The sequence below is a fragment of the Quercus robur genome, chromosome 6, assembly GCF_932294415.1.
Source record: "Quercus robur chromosome 6, dhQueRobu3.1, whole genome shotgun sequence".
Classification (NCBI taxonomy): domain Eukaryota; kingdom Viridiplantae; phylum Streptophyta; class Magnoliopsida; order Fagales; family Fagaceae; genus Quercus; species Quercus robur.
The window spans coordinates 47,094,034-47,120,068 of record NC_065539.1 but is presented as its reverse complement, the minus strand read 5'-3'; the positions used below and the strand labels follow the sequence as shown (position 1 = coordinate 47,120,068).

Here is a 26,035-nt window from a genome sequence, read left to right as displayed (position 1 = left end):
TCATCCAAACGGAGCATGAACCCAACAATCAATGGTAGCCACGGATCAATACGAACCTTGATCCTCATGAAACGAATATTCCTAGGAAGAGTATCTTTCCAATCCACACGCTCCACTATGCCCATCATCTGCCCCATTCTCTCCACTAACTCAGGGTATTGGTACTCTAAAGGCAATCCGTGGAACTGAACCCACATGGAAATGAAGTTATTTTGCAAATTCCCTAATATTAGATTAGGTCTCCATCTTTCTACCACCAAAAGGGCACCATCCACAGCCCAAGGTCCTTCATGGCAGATGTGGTGAAGATCCTCCAGAAACTCAAAATGGAAAATGTAGAAGTAAGAATCCCTACTAACAATAGTTACATTCCCTATGATCCGCCATACATGGTTGATAATGTGTTGTAAACGATGAACAGAGAATTTTCTATAGTCCATTATAAACCCAATGGCACAAAAGTTCCAGAATTCCCTTTGACTTGCAACATCCTTTGCATCAGGTATAACCAAAGGACCATGCCTTGCAAAAGGCACCTCATCTTCATCACTTGATAGTAGATCAGGCTCCATTTCTTCTTCAAACAAATCAATACTGAAATTGGAGTCACTACTGTCAGTCCATTCATACTCTTTGACGTTGATGTTGTTGTCCATTAAAAGATGGTCACTGGGAGTACTAGGAGGAAACTGGTTACATGCACAGTCTCAAGACAGGAAGACACTGATTACATGCGTAGTCTCAAGACAGAAGATAGTCATAGAATGACGTAGCTAGTGAGATATTAATACTTTAAATGAGTAGTAGTACGATTTAATTAATTTTAAATGAGTATTAATACATTTAAAAAATATATATATATATATATATATATAAAGAGGCCCATTAATACTTATATATTTTGATTAATGCTACAGACACAAACTATTTCACAACATTTTTACAAATTGTTGATGTGGCAAATTTTTACTCGTTCTAACATGGATCGATCCATCACTAACATCACATTTTTACTTATAATAACTATTTGGAAAATTCTAAAGCCACATTAGCAGTTTGTAATAATATTGTAAAATAGTTTGTGTCTGTAGTATTACTCATATATTTTCATGAACACATGCTTTAAAAACTCATGAAATTAATGAGTTATATATGGTAGAATAAAAGTGAATATTATCAGGAAAAAGATTAGACATTAAGGGTGTGTTTGGTTCTTGTAAAATGTTTTCCGGAAAATATATATTTTCCAGAAATGCTAATTTCTGGAAAAGGAAAATGTATTCAGGCTGTTTGGCTATCTCGGAAATCATTTTACGGAAAATCAATTCCGGTGTTTGGTTCGTCCAAACATTTTACGGAAATCATTTTACGGAAAATCAATTCCGGTGCTTGGTTCGTCCAAACATTTTATGGAAAATGCTTTACGGAAAATCAATTCCCATGTTTGGTTCGGTCAAACATTTTACAAAAAATGAAATTCGTTTTTTTACAGAAAATCAATTCCAGTGTTTGGTTTGTGGATCATTTTACAGAAAATATGAAATGTGTTACAAATTCAAGTACCTGCATTATCTAAACAAACCTGTAACAGTACAAAACTAATCATCCACTTCAACATCAAAAATAATCATTCAAATTCAAGAACCTGCATTGCCTAGACATATCTATAACAGTACAAAAATAATCATCCACTTCAACATCAAAAATAATCATTTGAATATACCCATAATATTTATATAAAAACAGTCACATCAATCGTTCACCTAAAATCATTACACCTCCATGGTGTACAAAAATGATACCTATTCGTGGTATCTAAATAGTACAAATAGATAATTTGGGCAATTGTATCGTCCCAAAAAAGACTACATATATAATACAATGGTAGGTCAATACTAGTACTACAACAAAAGTTAATTCCTAAATCTACCATCACAGTCAACATGAAATAAACAAATTAAATTTGTGCGAACAAAAAACCATCTAACCACAACTTCCTCAACCTAGCATTCTTGGCTAGAAATCCACGAGCTGTCTTCTCATTTTCACAAAGATGGTGGAAGGCAGTTGCGAGCATATCTTCGCTATATCCATCCGCCATCATAGTCATTACCTCATTGTATAGAGCTGTGTAATCCACCGGACCCCGATTGATTTCTTTCAGAGCCACAGCTATTTCCTTCAACTGATCAGATAGATCAGTTAGCACACTATCATCAGCATTAGAAGGTGCACGCCCTCTTTTGCGGGACTTGGAAATTCCCGACCCAGTGGTGGATGACTCAACTGCATTCTTCCCTTTCTCAACCACACCTTCCTCCACATTGTCTGCAACAAACTCCACACTATCCCCATTGTCTGGCTCATTTTCAATATCCACATAAGACTTAGAAAAGCCACCCGTGGCTGTGTCCTTCCCCACAACAATCGCTAATTCATCATAAAAGTCAATTTTTTTGTTTAGATATTCTGCATGCTTTCGATGCGCCTGTAAGGGAGAAAGGAACGTATATAACAATGCAATAATAACTTCACTCATAAATTCAATATAAAAGGCTATGAAATAACAATTAAAGCAAAGACTCCATACTTTTTCCTACATTTTCTCAGTAATCAAACAAGTAATGCAAGAAAACTCTCAAATAAGGATTGAACAAGTCAATACATTGTGTTACTATTATGCACACTTCACTGCTGAAAGAGCCCAATTAAAAAAAAAAAAAAATTACAACAGCAAGCACAAATCTTTTGGTCAAAAACTTTGTTTTCTTTCCTTCACTTTTTCCTGGCAACCAAATAGAAAGATCAAAGAAAACAGTGGGTCCTTAATTTCCTATTATTCCCAAGTCATTGTTGAGAAAAGCCCATTACAAAAATAACCTTAAAAAGAAAGTATCAATCTTTTCTTTACTTTTCCAACATTTTATTAGCAACCAAACAGAGAACCAAAGAAAATTGTAGCTCAGACACATATACACATATAGATAGATGAAAACACATAGGTATGTATAGATATAATACATAGCTAAGGTGACATGAAAGTTATATTTGAAAAACCTTATAAAAGCAATGGAATCCTAAAAAGAATGACACTATAAATTTCATATAAAAGGCAAAAACATATATTATCATCTATATTAAGAAAATATAGTTGGAAGCCATACCATAACTTCTTCTTGATATGTTTTAGCGTCGCAAGTTATCATTTTCAGATTATCGTCCCAACCAAATCCATTCTTCTTTCTAAGAGTTTGAATAGTGGACCACATGGTCCTTAGAGTTCGCATCCGGTTGTCAACATAGGACGGGTGGCACTCAACCCCGAATTGGGCCGTTATCTCCTTCGCTACAAGAGCAAAGGAGCCGGCCCTGAAAGTACTAGAGGGCTTATTGCCCTTTGTAGCCTCCTCTGTAAGTATCCTAAGCATCATTTCATGCATGGGTGGCAGCCACCTAAATTGCTTGTTGTTGCTAACTTTCTCTTTGCCCTTTGACATTACTACATATGAAAATAGTATAGTAAGAGTAGCATTTAAAAATGAGAGTAGCATTTAGTAATTATGCTTGGAACATGAACAACAAATCAAACACACATACAACCACGCTTATAAATGTGCATAACAGAATGAAACATGCTAACACTGGAAATGACAATGTAATACCATCAAATAACAATGTAATGTTGAAAATACTTTTTCATTACACCACCAAAAGTCTATAGTAAATACATTGTCTTTACAAAAAACAAAAAGAAAAAACACACTACAATCGTAGAAATCTAAATAAAGTACTACTCTCCACTCCTGGTATAATCAGACCACATGGCTTGGCATATCTCATCTCTCTTAGCATTCCACGATCTACTATCTTCGACGGACTCCCGACGTGATTGTGTTTCTTGTTGATGGTCACTAGACTCTACTTGGTTCATTACATCTTCCATAATATGGTCATCTGGTTCAACCCCCATAATGTGATTATGAATCACACAACACGCTAACACTACTTTCACTTGGGTTGGGAAAGACCAAAATGGTTCTGCATCCAACACTCGAAAACGTTTCTTCAACACTCCAAACCCTCGCTCAATGGTAGTTCTCAATGAAGAGTGTCGAAGGTTGAACAATTCTTGCGCATTCTCAGGAGGACGATCACTAAACTCTTTCAAGTGATATCGCACACTCCGATACGGTGACAATATTCCATTTTTATTACCATACCCAGCATCACCAAGATAATATTTACCTACATATATTAAAAAATAAAACCAAATCACTACTATGCTTAGGAAAACGCACAATATTTATTAAACTAATAAACCAAAAAGGTGAAGTAATCGTATAATACCATTGGGAATTGAAAATCCCCCTGGCCTAGCAAATGCATCATTTAACAAACGTGAATCATGTGCACTGCCTTCCCATCTAGCCAATACATAAGTGAACTTTAAGTCAAAACTAATGGCAGCTAACACATTTTGCGTGGTTTCATCTTTGCGACCACGAAATCTTCCTTGTATTTCAGGTGGCACAGATGCACGAACATGTGTACCATCTATTGCTCCAACACAATCCTAATTTTCGACAGATATAATGGTTGAAAATTACATAAATCTTCACAATTTACAAAAATGCACAAGTCGCAATATTTACCTTAAAATATGGGTAAAACCTTCTGTTATTCCTTATCTCTGGGGGTGTATCTTCGCTACGCAGTCTTATTAGAGCTCTATATAATTTCAGGACCCCCCTAAGGATGACCTTGAAGTATCTATGAACAGTCTCAATTGATCTATAGATCCGACTACCCATTACATGAAACCTCACATTATGACCAATAATATGTAAGAAAATGAACACTTGCTCCGTAACAGACATGTGAATAGTCGGGCGTACGTGCTCCCCCCTCAGTGAGGATGTGACATAAGTGGTGGAAAGCTATAGGTTTCATCCTAAGTTTATTCACACAATGTCTCTCAGTTCTATGCAGAATACTATTTATGTATTCCTCTCTCTCGGCAGCATGGTTAACATAAGGCGCCCTAGGCAGTTGTCTACATCTACATCGCAATTTCCTTAACAATGCAACCCCCACAAGGAGGACAGATGCAACTGAGGCAAGAATTGCGGCTTTGGTTTTTTTCTTCATCTAACAAAATCACAAACACTATGGTCTAAGAGGTATGTAAACAAGCATGCTATTGATTACACAGTAAATAAAAATAGCCACAAACAGAAAACATCCAAACCACATTGATAACGAGTACCAAATCACATTGCATTCTATTTACACTATCACAATACCATCACATTGATAACTGCACATTGATATATCACAATACCATCACATTGCATTCTATTTACATTTTACAATCACCTATATAGTATATACCCAAAGCACCTTCAATTAAGGTTTAAACACACATATATTCTACTGCAAGAACATAATAACACCAAGCATGGGTCAAGCTCCAAAATTTCTACACATAACCCAACTACCCAAATTAAAAAAAAAAAAAAAAAAAAAAAAAAAAAAATCACAGCAAAAGTTCTACACATAACCCAACTAGCCAAATTCTAAAAAAAATCACAGCAAAAACCAATCATGCATAACCAGTCAAGCTCCAAAATTCTAAAAAAAAATCACCAAAAACCAATCCTAAATAACCTGCTACCAATCAAGCTCCAAAATTTCATATGCATAACCCATAAATACACAGTTTAATAAAAAAAATGGATAATTAAAAAAATTAATAAATAAAAAAAAGTAAATAATTATATAAATATTTATATAAATAAATAAATAAATATATATATATATATAATGCAGAGATCGGATCGGGAGGTGGGTCGGGAGGATGGGTTGGACCGGTGAGGTGAGTTTATGGATCAGACATGTGTGGGTCGGAGGTGAGGTGAGTGTGTGGATGGTCAACCGATTCCGGAAAACTCACCGCGAGTCTGTGTTTGGCTCGGTGATCGAACTGGCTGGACCGGTGATCGACTGGCTGAGCTGGATCGAGTGCGTTGGTCTGGATCGGTATGAGTTTGAGCTCTCACTCACCGTGGGTCTGTGGCATTTGGCTCGATGATCGTCTGGCTGAGCTCGGCGTGACCGACGTGAGGTAGATCGGTGTCGGTGGCTGGATTGGAGGGAGTGCTTTCTTTCTTTCTCTCGCTCGTTGGCTGGATCAGCGTTTGGCTGGATTGGCGTTTGGCTGGGCTCTCGTTCTTTCTCTCGCTCTCTCTCTCTTTTGTGTTCTTTCTCTCGCTTTCTCTCTCTTTTGCGTGACCCGGAAATGATTTGAAGTGAAAATGAGAGTGTAAAATCATTTCCGGGTCAAAGGAGTAAATTTTGGTCAGCAGGAAATGATTTTCCGAAAAATTTCATTTTCCGTTGCTACCAAACACGCGGGTTTGGGGGAAAATGATTTCAGGGTTTGGGGGAAAATGATTTTCTGAAATCATTTTCCCCCAAAACAAACGCACCCATGCTCCTGAGCTTTTAAACTTTTTTTTTTTATATAAAAAAAATAAGGTGGTCGATTTTTTTTTTTTTTTTTTTTTGAGAAAAAAGATGAAAATTCCATTCATATATAAGGTAAATATGCAAAAACAAAAAATTAATATTTTTTTATATAAAATATGTGGGTGTTAATTGAGTAAAATTTAAACAAAATTTTAAATTTTTTATTAACAAATATAGGAGGAGGGAGCATTTTTTTAAAAGGCCATAGGGCCCTTTTTCTCGGCCATTTTATATATGAAAATAAATGTATCTTTTTTTTTCTTTTTCTTTTTCTTTTTTCCATTTTTTGAGAGAGTTTTAATAAAAAGATAAACGTATCTAAATGCACAAGAAAAAAAGAATAGCATGGTGAAAATGAGGAAGCAAAGTGCCAAGGTGTAATTAAAAATTTTGAGTGAAACCATGTATGTGGGACTGAATACAAATTTACCTTGCCATTTTTTATGTTTTACTTTATATTGTATCAATTTTGGTATGTCATGTGTTTATTTTTTTAAATTTTAAAATTCAATTATTTTATAAGGGAAGTAAAAAGAATACATGATAAAGTTGTAAATGGAGTACGATGTGGAATACAATTTTTTTTTTTTTAAATAAAGTGAAATACAGAAAGTAATACAATTAATTTGTATTATCATGACTAGTCAATTGTAGACTGAAAATTCTCTATCCAATTTTTCATGTTCCACTTTTTTTAAAAATTTAATTTTTACTCCACTTTATATAATAAACTTGTTGCATACTATTTTTTCTTTCTTCATAAAATAAACAAAGTATAAAATGAAAAAAATAAAATAAAAATCGGATACATATCATTATGCAATTTTTATTTTTTTTTGGTTGAGAAAAATATCATTATATAATTAGTTTAGTATAAAGCAAAACATTAAATATTGAACAAAGTTATAGTTCAATAATAATGACATTTGTTATGGTGTCATATGCATATGATTCAAATCTCACCCCCTCTTTCCCACTATCAATCCATCTGATAAATAAAGAGAAATTGAGAAAAAGGAATAAAAATTGTCTGCCCATAAAAGTTGGACCTATGGCATTTTACAATTGGTGGAGCACAACTTGATATATATATATATATACCATGCTTGCCATATAGAAACTCCTATCCATAACTTCTCAACCCCTTGCATTTAAGTAAACAATTAAAGTAGAATACAAGAAATGAGTCGCTTTTGGAAATCAGAATATTGTTTTATTTACTGTAACAAATATTAGACTACATACAGAATTAAATCTCTACCATATAGGCTAGTGCAAAATTTAAATATCTAACAAGGTTGTTATTTTTCTTTATAAGAATTTGATAGTTACAGAAATTATGATTAAAAAGAAAAGCAAAAAATATCACGAAATTGCAATAGAATTATCAATTAATAGGCTATTACTTGGAGGATTTTTGAGCCCATAAATAAACTTGCTTTGAGAGCTTTATCATTTCCATCAAAAGTCCTATGTCCTGAAGCTTTAGATAGGTCAGAATATTGTGTTTTCGACTGGGATGGAGGATAGTGACTTCATAGAAGAAAGGTTGTACGTTTTTAGACCCTTTAAAACACAACCAGATTAACCTAGTCAATTAGTCAAGTGATTACTTAGTTAAATTATTCAAATCTAGGTTAACACAAATATATCATATCATTGTAAAGTACAGAAAATAAATAACACAACGATATGATAACTCAGGAAAACCAAACCAGTAAAAAACTTAGGGAGGATTTAATCTAGCTATCCTCAAGGTAAAATAGATCCACTATGAAAGAATTGAAGTTTATTCAATTAGCCAAGTGATTACTTAGTTAAATTATTCAAATCTAGGTTAACACAAATATATCATATCATTGTAAAGTGCAGAAAATAAATAACACAACGATATGATAACTCAGGAAAACCAAACTAGTAAAAAACTTGGGGAGGATTTAATCTAGCTATCCTCAAGGTAAAACAGATCCACTATGAAAGAATTGAAGTTTACATAATAGCGACTTAGACCACTAACATCCTATTGCTACCTCGAGTAGGAAACTTACTACCACAACCACATAACAGCTCCAAGTCCACGGACTACTTTTTTCTTGGATTCACAGCAAGTACAAGCACTCCCGCTTGTGTATCTTTAAGCTCTTTATGCAGCAACTGATCTAATCATCATGTTCTTGACATAATCTTGATTCTTGATAACCCTAAGTATATGTGAAGGCAAACACCTCTAGATCTCACAAGAGATTCACATACATAGCATAAACAACAACTATAAAATGTGGCTAGGGTTTTTCCTTTTATACTTAAGGCAAAACATAAAACTCTACACGTCAAATGGGCTTGGGCTAAGTTGGAAAATTTTGCAGAAAAATAATCTGCACGAGTTTCGATCGATCGAGTCAGGCAGATTTATACAGAAAATCCTACAGTACACTCGATTCCAACTTTACACATAAACATACTTTGAGCAAGTCTAAAACAAGACTAAACATTTTGATCGTGGTTTACCAACATTAAAAAATGAAATTCTAATACATTTAAACCTAAAGTTTTAGAACCTAACAAAGGTCACAAGAAGAAAATAATGTAGAAGAAGAAGAACATGAACATGAAGTTGATCAATGCATGGGACTAACAACGGTTTCAAATGTAGAAAACTTTCTAGGAAAAACCTTGTTAGACTTGACTCTTTCAATTTAGAGGCTGATAGATTCACCTCCAATCAAGTCCCTAGATCTTCTCAGGTATTTTATTTCTCTCTCTCAAATTTTATTATTCTTACAATACACTACAAGAAAAAAGACTTAATACAACGAAAAAATTCGTTGTAATAACAATTAATGTCGTTGTAATAGGTGTTATTGCAACGACAAAAAAGTCAATGCAAGTTGTTGTAATAAACTCCGAGGTAATAGATTTATGCAACACTAGATTTTCGTTGCAATAAATTCCATATATTGCAACGATTTACATTGAAAATCTCGTTGCAATAGGTTTTTTTTTTTTTTTTAAAGTAATAAGTTTATGCAACACTAGATTTTCGTTGCAAAATTCCATATATTGCAACGATATACTTTGAAAATCTCGTTGCAATAGGTTTTTTCTTTTATTTATTAAAAAAATGTTTTTTTAATTTAAAAATAAATAAATCATTTATTTATTTGAAGTGTTTGAGCGCAGGCCTTGGATTGGGGAAGCATAATGAAGCTAGCATTTCAGAGCATTGGGGTTGTGTATGGTGATTTGGGCATGTCGCCTTTGTATGTGTTACTAGACATTTTTCCTACTGGGGTTAAGCACAATGACGATATACTTGGTGTGTTGTCTCTAATCTTTTACTCACTCATGTTAATTACTTTGATCAAGTATGTTTTCATTGTGTTGATAGCCAACGATAACGGTGATGGTAATTGATAATCTTCTCTTATGCTTAGCAATTTGTTTTAATAGATTAGTTATTGTAGTTCTTGGATCTTCATTTTTATTGCTAGATGATAATTAGAAAGAAATTAATATTTCTTGATGATAACACTTGCACACAAAATAAAAATGACATTGGGTGATGCTATATTAGTATGTCAATAATAATGCTTTGAACTTTGAATGGTGTTGATATGTTACATATTGAATTGCTATCAAGGAATACATTGTCATCAAACTATTCATTATTTTATAATGAAAATTGTATTGTTGCAGGAGGAACTTTCGCTCTATATTTTCTCATATGCCACTATACCAAGGTCAGCTTGACGCCCAACCAGTAGGCTGAAGACAAAAAAGTGTCTAACTACCGACTAGATGTGCCAAACCGATGGCTGAAGAGAGCATCCTTTATCAAATCTATGCTTGAGAGTAACCAAATACTAAAGTATCATCTTGTTCATGACCACACTTGGCACCTCCATGGTGATTGGAGAGATGGCATCCTCACAGCATGCATATTAGGTACAATAGAGTGATATGCCTGAGTCCTACTTATCTCTTTATTGTTGGTTAAGATGGTGTAAAAATTAAGCTATTTATTCAATTCATTTAGCTTAGTTACAATTATTTATAACTTCACATTTCATGAACTCTTTGTATCTAATATTCTAAATAATAATTTACACTATGATTTCCTCCTTGGTGTAATATTGTCAGCAATGGGGGGGAGTTAAGAAAGCTACTAGTGTGCTTACTGATAATACGATCATGTGGATTTCAGTAGGAATCTTGATTATTTAGTTCCAAGTTAAGAGATTTGGGATAGATAAAATTGGCTAAAGTTTTGCTTCAGTACTAACAATTTGGTTTCTTTTCATCAGAACTATTGGCATGTACAACTTTGTGAAGCATGATTCAGGGGTTATCAAGGCAATCAATCCAATGTATATTGTTGACTATTTCATTAGGAATAAGAAGAATGCATGGATTTCTCTTCGAGGCGTCATCCTATGCCTAACAGGTGTGTATCATAATCTCATCTCATTGTTTAAGCACTTTGAATGTACAGAAATGAGATGTAGCGATGGACTTAGGCTATTGCATAGCTACTATCTTAGGTTTCAGCTTTAGAAACATTCAATTTACGGTAGAGATTGGAATTATTTCTAAAATCATAGTAAATTTTGAATAGAAAAAATCCTTGATGATCTAAGCACAATGCTCCTAGTAAAATGGTTAAGTTTAGCTTCATTATCAATCCATCTCAAATCCCTGATTGCGCTTTCACTGCAAATAATGGTTTCCTTTATTAAGAACATGCTTTGAATTTTCTACAAATGTCTTGTCCAATACTATGAACTTACTTTGAATAGTCCTAATAGATGATTGTTGTCTTAAGTATTGTTTGAAGTTTCATAAACCAATAAATTTATGGAAATATGCAAAACAGACTCATTGGAGGTTTAAGTTAAGTTCAAACAGGTCTCTTTGCACTTTTAAATTAATGTTATTGACTACTGAGGAACATTGGTCTCATTGTCACAATTGACAAAAGTGATGAAGGGATCAATTTTGTCATTCTTGATATCTTAAGGACCAACAGCACTAAACCAAGAGTATAATGGATCTGTTTGAAATTTGCCTAAACCTCATGCTCTTTTTTACTATTGTAAACTAAAAAAATATTAGTTTTGCTTATTTGTTTAGGATTAATCCTATAGCTGCTACTTATGTGGTGAACTTGGTCAAACAATGTCAGGTTCTGAAGCATTGTTTGCAAATCTTGGTCACTTCAGTGTTCATTCAATTTTGATAAGCTCATGCACTATAGTTTTTCCCTCGATTGTTCTTGCCTACTTTGGTCAAGCTTCATATCTCCGGAAACACAATTAGGATGCTAGCAATGCCTTCTATAGTTCTGTTCCAAGTACGTTACTATTCCTTATAATATGGTTTTTTTTCCTCTTGCTATCATTGATATTGAGGTGGTATCTTTGTTTTCATGACTCTCTCTTATGCAGAACCACTGTACTGGCCAATGTTTATTGTGGCTGTAATGGCAGCCATCATTGCTAGTCAGTCGTTAATCTCCGCTTCTTTCTCCATCATCCAACAATCTTTGGCCCTTGGGTGTTTCCCACGGGTCAAGGTAGTGCACACATCCGCTAAATACAAAGGGCAATTTTATGTACCAGAGATCAACACCCTTCTAATGCTAGCTTGTGTGGGTGTCACTCTTGGCTTCAAAAATACATTGAAGATAGGGAACGCTTATGGTAAATCACCTCAAACTTTTCTTTATTTTTTAATATAATTTTAGAATTTTGAGAGGTAGTAAAAGACAATTGTACAATTTTTTGGATTTATTTGGATGTTGATATAAATTAAGACTTGTCAAAACTCAAAAGCCATAAAAATATTAAGAGTCTTGTGGCTTAGCGTCATGCATTACCTAGAGAGAACCTTATTCAAAATCCTCTTCCCATGATGATGATGATGTTTCAAAGCAATGAAGTGTCCTAAAATGAAGTTAAAGTAGACAAAAAAATGTCTTTTGTGCTTGTTTATGAGAGTTTATTTTCATTGACTTTTTAGGTTCTAAAATTAAGTTAGGAAAAAGTTGCTTCAAAACGTTGTACATAAGCTAAATAAACATAATAAACAACTTAATTCCATTATACAGTTCATTCAAACGAACACTTAAAGTTGTATTCTTTGTATCAATATGTTATTTTACTATGTTGTGTTGTGAAGAAAGAAAAAATTTTCTGTTAACTTCCTTTTGAATTCTACATGTGCAAGTCTTTCCAACTTTTTTTCTTGATATTCTTTCAATAGGAATTGCAGTGGCATTTGTATTTACAATCACATCTTCGTTTTTTCTCCTTGTGATGGTCATGATATGGAAGACAAACATCTACTTGATCATCATGTTTCAAATACCATGTAGTGTTTGATGCCACTGCAGCCACTGTAGTTTTTAAATAGGTGTTATTGCAACGACCAAAAAGTCGATGCAAGCTGTTGTAATAAACTCTGAGGTAATAGTTTTATGCTACACTAGATTTTTGTTGCAATAAATTCCATATATTGCAACAATTTATATATTGCAACCATTTACTTTGAAAATCTCGTTGCAATAGATTATTTTTTTATTAAAAAAAAAATAGGTTTATCACTAGATTTTCGTTTCAAAATTCCATATATTGTAACGATTTACTTTGAAAATCTCATTGCAATAGGTAATTTTTTTTTTATTAAAAAACTGTTTTTTAGTTTAAAAATAAATAAATCACTTTTTAAATTTAAAAACAAATAAATCACTTTTTAAAAAATAATTTTTTATTAACCTGTTTTGCAATTCAAACACCATATTTAGGTACTATACTAACAAATTAAAGATATGCATAAAAGATGAAAAATTCGAAATACTTCATTTCAATACATATGTCAAAAAACACAAATATATACACAGCTTGTTGAATTTATATTCAAACACATAGTTGAGTGGCATTGTGTTGTGTGGATTATGAAACCAAGAACCAATTAAAATTATGTGTGGAAACCGTGTGTGTGACCCTAGTAATTCAGTGTGGCTTATCACAAACGTACTACTTGATATCATCACGCAAGCCATAAATATAAACTTCTATCTATAACCAGGCCTTTCTTGCAAGTCCCTTCCACGAAGTAAAGCAAATACAACTAAAAGAAATAGGATTAGCCTTAAATGTAAATAAAAAAAATAAAAAATAAAAAACGAAATTCAATCCTCTACATTAGAGAGAAAAAAAAAACTATTAATTATTCTTTTGTAATTTTTGAAATTATTTGATTGTAATATTTATCCTTCCATTTAGATAGTTGATGCGTGTTCAAAAGTAGATTTTTTAGGCAAAGATTACAAGTAGTAGTAGGACTAGAAGTCTAGGACTTACCAATTACTAGTAGGATATATATTTAAGCTTTCAACGGTATAGAGATTTTAATTTTAATTTTTTTTTTTATGGAAACTAATCGGCAATTAGAGTCTATAAATTACCTTGCTTAATTAAGGGCTTTCTCATTTCAATTTTAACTCCTGAGTTTAGATAGGTCATAAGATTGTAAGTTTGAGTGAGATGGAGGGTGTTGATGCTAAAGAAGAAGAAAGCTCACAAGAAAAAAATTATGTAAAGTTGTAATTTACAACTATGTTTTATGTTGGTTTTATTCCATGACAATAAGTGTTGTAATTGTTTTAATTTTGTTTCTTGTATTTTGTGGGATTTTATTGTATTGGGTTTAGTATTACGTTGATGAAGAATCAAGCTTAAATGAAGAATCAGTGGATTTCGCGAGAAGCTCGCGAGAAGCTAACCCGCGAAAGAGCCAAGTGAGGAGCATATGATTGGAAGTTGAAGAGTCATGCCAGGCTGTCGTTTTCGCGAGTGTCTCGCGGGTAAGGCCTTCCCGCAAGATAGTCACGAAACTTTTTGCCTGGAGGTTTTTTAAGTGTGACTTGCTTACCCTTCACCTATGCTATATACACCCTCATTACCCACAAATATAAAAGAGGCCATTCAGAGAGAAAAACCCTAGATAAGTTTTCTACAACACACACACCCATCTTTTTAAGAGAGAGCTACTCATCCTTAGTGAGAAATCATTGTAGCCTCTTCTCCATCCCTTTCCTATTGTCATACCTTGAGAGGAAATTTGTACCCAAACACAACTCACACCTATTCAGAGTGTTTTGGAGCTTGGGAAGCTTTGGGGAATTGCCAAAAGAAGCCGGTGAGGCTTGGCGAATTCAATCGGGTGGATTGCAGGATCCGGAGAGTTAGACAAGACACGGTTTTGAAAAGTCTTGTTGGAGTAGGAGCTTGAAGGGCTTAGGTACATCGGGTAGATTAGGCTTGGAGGGTCTCTTGCTAACCCATGTAAACCAACTGATTGTCTAGTAGATTGATTACCGCTTGGAGGGCGACGGAGAGGTTTTTCGCCGAGTTCTTCGGTTTCCTCTTCGATAACACATCGGCATGTTATCTTGTGTTTGCATTCTCTCATCCCATACTCTTGTGCTTTACTTTTAATGTTTGTTGTTCATGTTTATGCACTAGAGTAGTATCAGTTTATTGCGCTTCATTTACTCTTGTTTCCGCACTTAGATAAGTTAGAGTAAAAGCAATTTTACCGTAATTTTAATTGGGGGTCTAAACAGCTCTTGTATTTTTAACATATTTTCGAGCTTTCAAATCATGTAGAAGAAAAAAATCATGTTGAAGAAAAAGAACAAGAACATGAAGTTGATCAACCTGGGATTTACAATGGTCTCAAATGTAAAAAACTCTCTTGGAAAAATATTGTTAGATTTGATTCTTTTGATTTGGAGGCTGACAGATTCACCACCAATCAAGCCCCTGGATCTTCTCAGGTATTATTTTTTGTTCTCTTTTTAACTTTTCGTTTATCTTGTTATTCTTATGATATATATAGCCTATTCTAAAAATTATAGGAATAATACAATTTTAGATAAGCAATAAACTAATAAGTTAATCTAGAAAAAAAAAAAAAAAAAAAAAAAAAAAAAAAAAAAAAAAAAAAAAAAAAAAAACTAATCCAATTATTATTGTTGTTATTATTTCGTTTCAAATATGATATTTGAAGTGTTTGAGTGCAGGCCTTGGATTGTGGAAGCATAATGAAGCTATTTCAAAGCATTGGGGTTGTGTATGGTGATTTGGCCACGTCTCCTTTGTGAAAGTTTTGCGGAAGCAATATAAAACAAAAATTTATATCTTCATTTAAAGATCGTTGTAACGCATAACTATGAATTCTAAATAGAACAAAATTATGTACCTCTCTTAGCAACCCAAGCGTGCTGCCTCCTAAGGTATTCACGTCTCTCCCTTTGTTTGTTTTTGAGTTTTCAGAAGACTGCAGTATCACTTAGTAGTTCTGATGGCCAACAATTGATATGATATTTTAAAATCTTATTTTTTATTTAAGACTTCTAAAACCCAAGAGAGAGATTGGATGTGGGATCCTTAGGGATCCTAATCTTTAGCTATAGGATTCATCAATAACTTTTTGAACGTTATTGACTTATTTTGAAACTCTTTCAAAATTATTCCTTAATTTTCTCAACCATATCAAGAAAATATTTGAACTTCTACAGATTGCAATAATATCCATCAACACATTGCAATTGACCCCTAAAGATTAGAGAATTACAAATGAGGTCCCATTACTTACAATTTTATATCTATGTCCTTCCACCATACTATATTCCCACAAGCCACTAGGACTAGATTAATATCATTGTCATGTCCCTAGCTTATGTAACCCTTAATTTTTTGATTTCATAATTTCTATTGGACTCCAAAATATTTTTTAAAAACTCTTTAAATATATATATATATATACACAATATTATATATATGAAAAACATTTTTGAAAAATGTCACCGGCCGGTTTTGTTTTGAATCCAACTTCAATATGAAAATCAACTAATTATATTATCTTCTTTAGAGACTAGTGGATTCATTGTTGAGCATTTATATATTTTTCTCATTACACACATAATCCAACATGTCTATATATAGCCTTTAAAATTGGCATCACCAATTGACATTGTCAAAATTATGTGCATAATAAATAAATATACACAAACCCCTCATGTTTGAGGACAATAGAAAAATTGTAATAGAACAACCTTTTAATTAACAATGATCACTCCATAAGATGTCCTTGATCGGATCCAATTCAGTGTATGCACTTGTTATATTACACCCACTTGTCTGCTTAAAGTCACTACCTCAACGATGGAGTAAATCATCCTATCATATAGCAGCACAACAAGTGCAGGCTTCAATGGTAATATTCAATTAATATCCATAACCTAGAACAATTTAATAATCTATGAAAAATAATTACTCCCTGTCTTTGATTCCTTAACCATTAACATGATTTTTTTACAGAGATGATATCACATGCCACATTTAAACAATGAAATATACCTACAAAAATTATGAATGTGAAAATAAAATTTTATTATCAAATAAAAATGTATAGTATTGTTTTTTAGGGCACATAATTCTAACACTTTGTATGTGTTACCGGGCATTTTTCCTACTGGGGTTAAGCACAATGACAATATACTTGGTGTGCTGTCTCTAATTTTTTACTCGCTCATGTTAATTACTTTGATCAAGTACGTTTTCATTGTGCTGACAGCCAACGATAATGGCAATGGTAATTGATAATCTTCTCTCATGCTTAGCAATTTGTTTTAATAGATTAGTTATTGTAGTTCTTGGATTCTCATTTTTATTGCTAGATGATAATTAGAAAGAAATTAATATTTCTTGATGATAACACTTGCACACAAAATAAAAATGACATTGGGTGATGCTATATCAGTGTGTCAATAATAATGCTTTGAACTTAGAATGGTGTTGATTTGTTATATATTGAATTGCTAGCAAGGAATGCATTGTCATCAAACTATTCATTTTTTTATAATGGAAATTGTACCATTGCAAGAGGAACTTTTGCTCTATATTCTCTCATATGCCGCTATGCCAAGGTCAACTTGACGCTCAACAAGCAGGCTGAAGACAAATAAATGTCTAACTACCGAATAGATGTGCCAAACCGACAGCTCAAGAGAGCATCCTTTATCAAATCTATGCTTGAGAGTAACCAAATACTAAAGTATTTCATCTTGTTCATGACCATGCTTGGTACCTCCATGGTGATTGGAGATGGCATCCTCACACCATGCATATCAGGTACAATAGAGTGATATTCCTAAGTCCTACTTATTTCTTTACTGTTAGTTAAGATGGTGTACAAATTAAGTTGTTTATTCAATTTATTTAGCTTAGTTACAATTATTTATAACTTTACATTTTATGAACTCTTTCTATCTAATATTCTGAATAATAATTTACATTATGATTTCCTCCTTGGTGTAGTATTGTCAGTAGTGGGGGGAGTTAAGGAAGCTACTACTATGCTTACTGATAATACAATCATGTGGATTTCAATAGGAATCTTGATTATTTTGTTCCAAGTTCAAAGATTTGGGACAAATAAAATAGGCTATAGTTTTTCTCCAGTACTAACAATTTGGTTTCTTTTCATTGGAACTATTGGCATGTACAAATTTGTGAAGCATGATCTAGGGGTTATCGAGGCAGTCAATCCAATGTATATTGTTGAATATCTCACTAGGAATAAGAAGAATGCATGGATTTCTCTTGGAGGCGTCATCCTATGCCTAACAGATGTGTATCATAATCTCATCTCATTGTTTGAGCACTTTGAAATTTGAATGTATAGAAATGAGATGTAGTGATGGACTTGGGCTGTTGCATATCTACTGTCTCAGGTTTCAGGTTTAGAAACATACGACTTACAGTAGTGATTGGAATTATTTCTAAAATCGTAGTAAATTTTGATAAGAAAAAATCCTTGATGATTTAAGCACAATGCTCCCAGTAAAATGAATAAGTGCAGCTTCATTATCATTCCATCTCAAATCCCAAACTATCCCTGATTGAGCTTTTGCTGCAAATAATGGTTGCCTTTATTAACTCAGAACATGCTTTGAATTTTCCATAAGTGTCTTGTCCAAACCTATGAACTTACTTTGAATAGTCCTGCCAGATGATTATGGTCTTAAATATTGTTTGAATTTTCATAATCCAATAAATTTATGGAAATATGCAAAACAGACTCATTGGAGGTTTAAGTTAAGTTCAAACAAGTCTCTTTGCACTTTTAATTTAGTGTTATTGACTACTAAGGAACATTAGTCTCATTGTCACAATTGACAAAATTGATGAAGGGATCAATTTTTTTGTCATTTTTGATATCTTAAGAATCAATAACACTAAACCAAGAGTACAATAGATCTATTTAAAATTGGCCTAATTCCAAGTAGGTATTATAACATGTTGATTTCACATTAGAAGAATCTTTTGAAATAATTTTTCTTTTAATTTACCTATTGGTTTTTCCAAGCTTTCTTTTCTTAACCTCGTGTTCTTTTTTATTGTTGTAAACTAAAACAATATTAGTTTTACTTATTTGTTTAGGACTAATCCTATAGTTGCTAATTATGTGGTGAACTTGATCGAACAATGTCAGGTTCTGAAGCATTGTTTGCAGAACTTGGTCACTTCAATGTTCGTTCAATTCAGATAAGCTCATGCACTATAGTTTTTCCCTCGATTGTTCTTGCCTACTTTGGTCAAGCTTCATATCTTCGGAAACACAATCAGGATGCTAGCAATGCCTTCTATAGTTCTATTCCAAGTACGTTTACTATTCCTTATAATATGGTTTTTTTTCCTCTTGCTATCATTGATATTGAGGTGGTATCTTTGTTTTCATGACTCTCTCTTATGCAAAACCACTGTACTGGCCAATGTTTATTGTGGCTGTAATGACAGCCATCATTGCTAGTCAGTCGTTAATCTCAGCTTCTTTCTCCATCATCCAACAATCTTTGGCCCTTGGGTGTTTCCCACGGGTTAAGGTAGTGCACACATCTACTAAATACAAAGGGCAAGTTTATGTACCAGAGATCAACGCCCTTCTCATGCTGGCTTGTGTGGGTGTCACTCTTGGCTTCAAAAATACATTGAAGATAGGGAACGCTTATGGTAAATCACCTCAAACTTTTCTTTATTTTTTAATATAATTTTAGAATTCTGAGGGGTAATCTATTATAGTAAGAATTGTCCTTATCAATCATCTTTCACATGTTCATCTTTTAGCTGCTCATAGAATTATAATTCATGATACCGTGAGAGCCAGTTTATCATTAATAATCATTTTGTTAGTCCCTGATTTTATCTAGTATCTTTTGAAATTGACCACTAGTTCAACTTTGACTGCTTGGCTTGTAAGCTGCTAACTTTACCTTCATTTTGTTGAGCAGGTGCTGTTTCGTTCTAAATATTCCAAGTAAGGTAGCTGACAATTGGACCAACATATTGGAGTTGATAAAATGGAGGTAAGGACAGGCTGGAATGGAAATAAAAATATGCATGAGGATGCTGCATTAAAAAACAATGTAGAAGCAGAGAAAAGCTTTTCCATGATTAATGATCAAGATAATAAAGGAGAGAAGAATACCAACACTGTTTCATTTCTCAAGCTGTTCTCATTTGCAGATTCCACTAATGTTCTCTTGATAATCGTTGGCACAATAGGTGCCATTGGGAATGGGCTAGGTATGCCTATGTTGACAATAATTGCTGGGGAGATGATTAATGGTTCGTGAAGTTTCCAAGGTAAAAATTTGATCCAAAAGCTTAATTTATGATGTCAATTTCAATCTTTATCACTAGCAAGTGTAGTTGAACATTTTGTTTTATTCTCTACTTATTTTTGATGTAACAGTTAAAAAGTCCCATCTAAATTCTATTAATGTTATCATCTAGTTCTTCAATTGAAAATTTATCTTGATTTTAAAGATGTATGTGAACCCTTCCTTTTCCTTTCTGATATGCTATTATTGATAGAAGGTGACATTTAGTTCCCATGTACTGTTTTAGGTTTGTGTAAAACTTCCCTACATGGCAGCAGGGATAGGTGTTGTAGGATTCCTCCGTAAGTACATTCCATGATCAAAATCACTGCAGTTTTAACACATAAAACAAAACTATTCATCTATCAGGCATTGAGAAATGATACACTTGTCTTTGTTCTTGTTAGAGGTGGCTTGTTGGATGGTCACAGGGGAGCGATAGGCTGCACGAATAAGGGGTTGTATTTGAAGACAATTTTGAGACATGATGTTGATTTCTTTGATACGGAAACAAACACTGGAGAGGTTGTTGGGAGAATGTCAGGTGACACTGTTCTCATACAAGATGCCACGGGTGAGAAGGTACTATATTGTTGCATCAACAACATTAAAATTCACAACTGGCCAAAATTCAGCCTGAGTTATATTCATACTATGCATCTAAATGTGTTCCTAGCGATAAAAGAGTATGTTTGCTTGTACAGGTTGGGAAATTTTTGCAGCTAGTATCAACATTCATTGGGGGGTTTTTTTGTAGCATTTTTCAAAGGGTGGCTTCTTACCCTTGTCCTACTATCCTCAATTCCCCTTCTTGCAGCATTTGGTGGTCTTATGTCCATCATCATATCCAAGACAACATCCCATGGACAAAATGCTTATGCAAATGCAGCAAACATAGTTGAACAAACAATTGGCTCAATAAGAACAGTATGTCATGTTGTCAAACTATCTACATGCCTGAGAAAACATGTAATTTAGCTCTCAGTACAGTGTGTTTTACATTGCTGGTTTTCCTAGCGAATATATGATTTCCACCATTTGTTCTGTTCTAGGTTGCATCATTTACTAGGGAGAAGCAAGCTATAAATAATTACGAAAAGCACCTTATAACTGCTTACAAATCTAGTGTTCACGAAGGTTTGGCATCTGGATTAGGTCTTGCCACTTTTATGTTAGTCATGTTCAACAGCTATGGTTTGGCTATATGGTATGGATCAAAATTGATACTGAACAGAGAGTACAATGGGGGTGATTGCAGCTATATTAATTGGATCTATGTAAATTGCAATTTGAAATTTTTTAGCTTCCAATTGTATGTAAACGTGCTACTAAAGACATAATGCTTCATGTGGAAAATTTCATCTATTTTCTTCCCTAGTTAAGGTGGAAACATGCACGCTCATAAACTTATGTAAAGAGGTATCAGGTACGTTTTTGGATGTTTTAGGTCCCTAGGCGAGGCATCTCCCTGCATGAGCGCCTTTGTTGCTGGTAAAGCTGCGGCTTATAAGATGTTTGAGACTATCAAGAGGAGGCCAAATATAGATTCTTATAACTCAAAGGGAAAAAATTTTGGATGATATTTGTCGAGATATAGAGTTTAGAGACGTTTATTTCAGTTATCCAGCTAGAACAAATGAGCCGATATTCAGTGGATTCTCTCTTTATATTCCTAGTGGCACAACTACAGCTTTGGTTGGACAAAGTGGAAGTGAAAAATCAACAGTGATTAGTCTAATTGAGAGATTCTATGACCCACCGGCTGGTGAAGTTCTCATAGATGGCATTAATTTGAAAGACCTCCAGCTTAAATGGATTGGGGAGAAAATTGGTCTTGTTAGCCAAGAACCTGTTTTGTTTTCATCCAGCATTAAGGATAATATTGCATATGGAAAAGTTGGAGCAACGTATGAAGAGATCAAAACTGCATCTAAACTCGCAAATGCTTTTAAATTTATTGATAAATTTGCCTCAGGTTTTGTCTTATCCTCCACTCATTGGAATATAAGAGGCTATTTTCTCCTTTATCACCACAGAAATTGTTAAGTTACTTTCTAATTTGAATTTGACTTCCAGGGACTAGATACTCTGGTTAGTGAGCATGGAACACAACTGTCTGGTGGGCAAAAGCAAAGAATTGCCATTGCAAGAGCAATTCTGAAAGACCCAAGAATCTTACTTCTAGATGAAGCTACAAGTGCACTTGATGCAAAGTCTGAGAGGGTAGTGCAGGAAGCATTGGACAGGATTATGCTCAACCGGACAACTGTCATTGTTGCCCACCATTTGAGCACGGTGAGGAATGCTAATACAATTGCAGTCATTCACAAGGGGGAGATGGTTGAGAAAGGTATCTGACTCTTTTCTTCATAGCCTAAATATGTTATTTTTGCAAATTGTCCCACATTATGTGAATAGTTAAATCAGCAATTTTCATTAAACATATCCATCATTTTGCATAATTTCAGCAACTTTTCGATTTACTGGTCTATATTTTGGATGCTAAATGAAAGTCCCAATTTACAAAAGGAAAAAGATAGTGCCTTCCAACACTTATTGCCACTCAAATTTGTATTAAAATCTTCCATTTGAATTTCTGATCAACTCTCAAACCTTGGATTACTCCAGAATGGGAGACTCATATCACCTAAAAATTTATTTGTCATTCTATTAGGCTCACACTCAGAACTAATCAAGGATCCTATTGGAGCATACTCTCAGCTTATATGCTTGCAAGAAGTAAATAAGGATTCAAAAGAAGGTGCAGATGACCAAAACAGATATGAAATTTCTACTGAATCTTTTAGACAGTCAAGTCTTAGGAACATTCAAAGAATTTCATTCCAACAAAGCTCAAATCGAGCATCTTTAGAAGGAAGCAACTGCCATTCTTTCTCAGTCACAGCATTTGGTTTGCCAACAGAAGTTACCATCCCTAATAAATGACCAGCAGAAATAGAAGAAAACTATCCCAAGGTCCCAATCAGCCGCATTGCCTACCTCAACAAGCCAGAGATTCCTGTACTTCTTCTTGGGACTATAGCTGCAATTATCACCGGCTTAATACTTCTATATTTAGTATACTGCTTGCTAGGGTAATCAAATCCTTTTATGAACCACCTCCTAAACTGAAAAAGGATTTGAATTTTTGGTCACGAATGTTTGTGGCCCTTGGTGTGGTATCATTTCAGGTAATTCCAGCAAGGGGATACCTTTTCGCTGTGGCTGGGTGTAAGTTAATAGCACGTATTAGATTGATGTGTTTTGAGAAGCTGGTTCACATGGGGATTGATTGGTTTGATGAGCCTGTGCACTCAAGTGGCTCAATTGGTGCTAGGCTCTCAGTACATGCAGCAACAGTGCGTGCCCTTGTTGGAGATGCACTTGGTCAAATGGTTCATGTTATCGCTTCAGCAGCTGCAGGTTTGGTCATTGCATTTATTGCAAGTTGGCAGTTGGCATTTATTATCATTGCATTGATTCCTCTCATCAGAGTCAATGGATACATTCAAATAAAGTTCGTGAAAGGATTCAGTGCAAATGCTAAGGTTTGCTCTAAAACTAATAACCTCATGTTTTTTCCTTTTCAGCTCTAAAACTATACATTATGATTGTCATGAGAAAACGAAGTAAAATTCTGTTCTTTATTGGAGAAAATGGACGCAACCATTTAATCATAATTGGAGCCTGTTTGGTTAAACATACAACAACAGATTTTGTGTGTTTAGAAAAAAAAACAAACAAACAAACAAACAAAAGAAGATGAGTGTCACGCAAAGAACAACCTGCTACTCTGAGTTGCCACTTTAAACACAACTAATTAATTTCACAAGTAATATGGTTGCATAAAATTATTCATTACTTGTAGTTGATGTAAATCTATGTGGTTGCAGTTGATGTATGAGGAAGCAAGCCAAGTTGCTAATGATGCAGTTGGAAGTATAAGAACAATTGCTTCTTTCTGTGCTGAAGGCAAGGTGATGGAGCTGTACAAAAGCAAATGTGAAGGCCCAAGGAAGGTAGGGATAAGGCAAGGCTTGATCACTGGAATTGGATTTGGGACTTCTTTTGGATTGTTGTTTCTTGTCTATGCTACAAGTTTCTATGCAGGAGCTTGTCTCGTTCAGGCTAGGAAAGCAACATTCTCAGATGTTTTTCAAGTAAAAACTCCTCCTAAATAACTATATTTGACAAGCTTTTCAAAAGTTCTATATACTAAACGATAATATTCAAACAAGACTGTTTCACACCAAATTACCTTATCTCAAGATGGATATTTGGCTTGCAGGTTTTCTTTGCTTTGAACATGGCAACTATGGGAATTTCACAAACAAGCTCCTTAGGTCCAGATACTAGCAAAGCCAAGAATGCTTCTGGTTCCATATTTGCAATAGTAGAACAACAGTCAAAGATAAACCCAAATAATGAGTCTGGGATGACATTGGAGAATCTGAAGGGAGAAATTGAGCTTTTTCATGTAAGCTTCAAATATCCATGTAGGCCAGATATTCAGATTTTTCAAGATCTTAGCTTGACAATTCATTTTGGCAAGGTAAAGTTGCATCACTAATTACCAGCAACTAGCACAAGATGTAATCACAAAAGTTAATCTTGCTTACCATTATACAAACTAATCATACTGGTATACTATATATTTTCCTTTTTTTTTTTTTCCAGACAATTGCTCTAGTTGGAGAAAGTGGGAGTGGGAAATCCACAGTGATAGCATTATTGCAAAGGTTTTATGATCCCGATTCTGGTCATATGACTCATATTACACTTGATGGAGTTGAAATTCAGGAATTTCAAGTGAAGTGGTTGAGGCATCAAATGGGTCTTGTGAGTTAAGAACCAGTTTTATTTAATGAAACTATTCGAGCCAGTATTGCATATGGAAAGGGAGGAAATGCAACTGAGGCAGATATCACAGCTGCAGCAGAGTTAGCAAATGCTCACAGGTTCAATAGTGTCTTACAACAGGTTAGATCAAAGAAAAGCATTTCCCCATATTTGTTTCATTGTCATTTCTAATGTTACAAGTGATTAAGTTAATTAACAAACTATAGAATTGAAGAGGATAACATCATTTTGACTTCTACAACTATTGGTAGTTAATTTTAATGTACAAATAGCATATTATAATTTCTTTTTCCATCATTCTTACAATGCAAAATGCAGGGTTATGATACAATAGTAGGAGAACGTGGAGTTCAATTGTCTGGTGGACAGAAGCAATGAGTAGCCATTGCACGTGCTATTATTAAAAGTCCAAAGATATTATTACTAGATGAAGCTACCAATGCACTAGATGCTGAGTCTGAGAAGGTGGTCCAAGATGCATTAGATCGAATTATGGTTAACCGGACTACAGTTGTGGTGGCACATCGATTATCCACAATCAGGAATGCATATGTAATCGCAGTGGTTAAAAATGGACTTATTGTAGAGAAAGGAAAGCATGACAATTTGATTAGAATCAAGGATGGCTTCTATGCCTCCTTGGTGGCGCTGCACACAAGTGCTTCAACTGCTTGAGCTCTAAATAAATTTTTTTTTTTTTTACATTGTTTTTACTTTTTCAAATAGATGAAATACATAAATGTATGTTATTTTTAGCTTATATTGGGCAGTTTTTTTTTACTATTTAGCTTATTTTTATTATTATTTATGGGTCCCATTGCACTCTTTGGTACTATTCATCGGTCTTATTATACTATTTCAGCTAACTTTAAACTTTATTTACTGTACTTTCAGCAAAAAGTTTTCAATTTCAGCTAA

The 26,035-nt window shown here is 34.0% G+C and overlaps 2 protein-coding genes and 3 pseudogenes across 2 annotated transcripts; 3 read left to right on the top strand and 2 right to left on the bottom strand.

Annotated features, from left to right (window-relative positions):
* Positions 1-1,864: 1,864 nt before the first annotated feature.
* Positions 1,865-3,470, bottom strand: LOC126689104 (uncharacterized). The gene is made up of 2 exons (XM_050384153.1): positions 3,165-3,470; positions 1,865-2,488 (listed from the first exon to the last, which is right to left on the bottom strand). Exons 1-2 carry the CDS (start codon positions 3,438-3,440, stop codon positions 1,958-1,960), a joined length of 807 nt encoding a protein of 268 aa, XP_050240110.1. The 5' UTR covers positions 3,441-3,470; the 3' UTR covers positions 1,865-1,957.
* A 320-nt stretch (positions 3,471-3,790) lies between these two features.
* Positions 3,791-4,811, bottom strand: LOC126690280 (uncharacterized). The gene is made up of 3 exons (XM_050385393.1): positions 4,653-4,811; positions 4,348-4,573; positions 3,791-4,161 (listed from the first exon to the last, which is right to left on the bottom strand). Exons 1-3 carry the CDS (start codon positions 4,809-4,811, stop codon positions 3,791-3,793), a joined length of 756 nt encoding a protein of 251 aa, XP_050241350.1.
* Positions 4,812-9,149: 4,338 nt separating this feature from the next.
* LOC126690279 (potassium transporter 5-like) lies at positions 9,150-12,908 on the top strand (annotated as a pseudogene).
* Positions 12,909-12,965: 57 nt separating this feature from the next.
* LOC126690278 (potassium transporter 5-like) lies at positions 12,966-20,230 on the top strand (annotated as a pseudogene).
* A 135-nt stretch (positions 20,231-20,365) lies between these two features.
* Positions 20,366-25,792, top strand: LOC126689103 (ABC transporter B family member 4-like; annotated as a pseudogene).
* Positions 25,793-26,035: the final 243 nt, after the last annotated feature.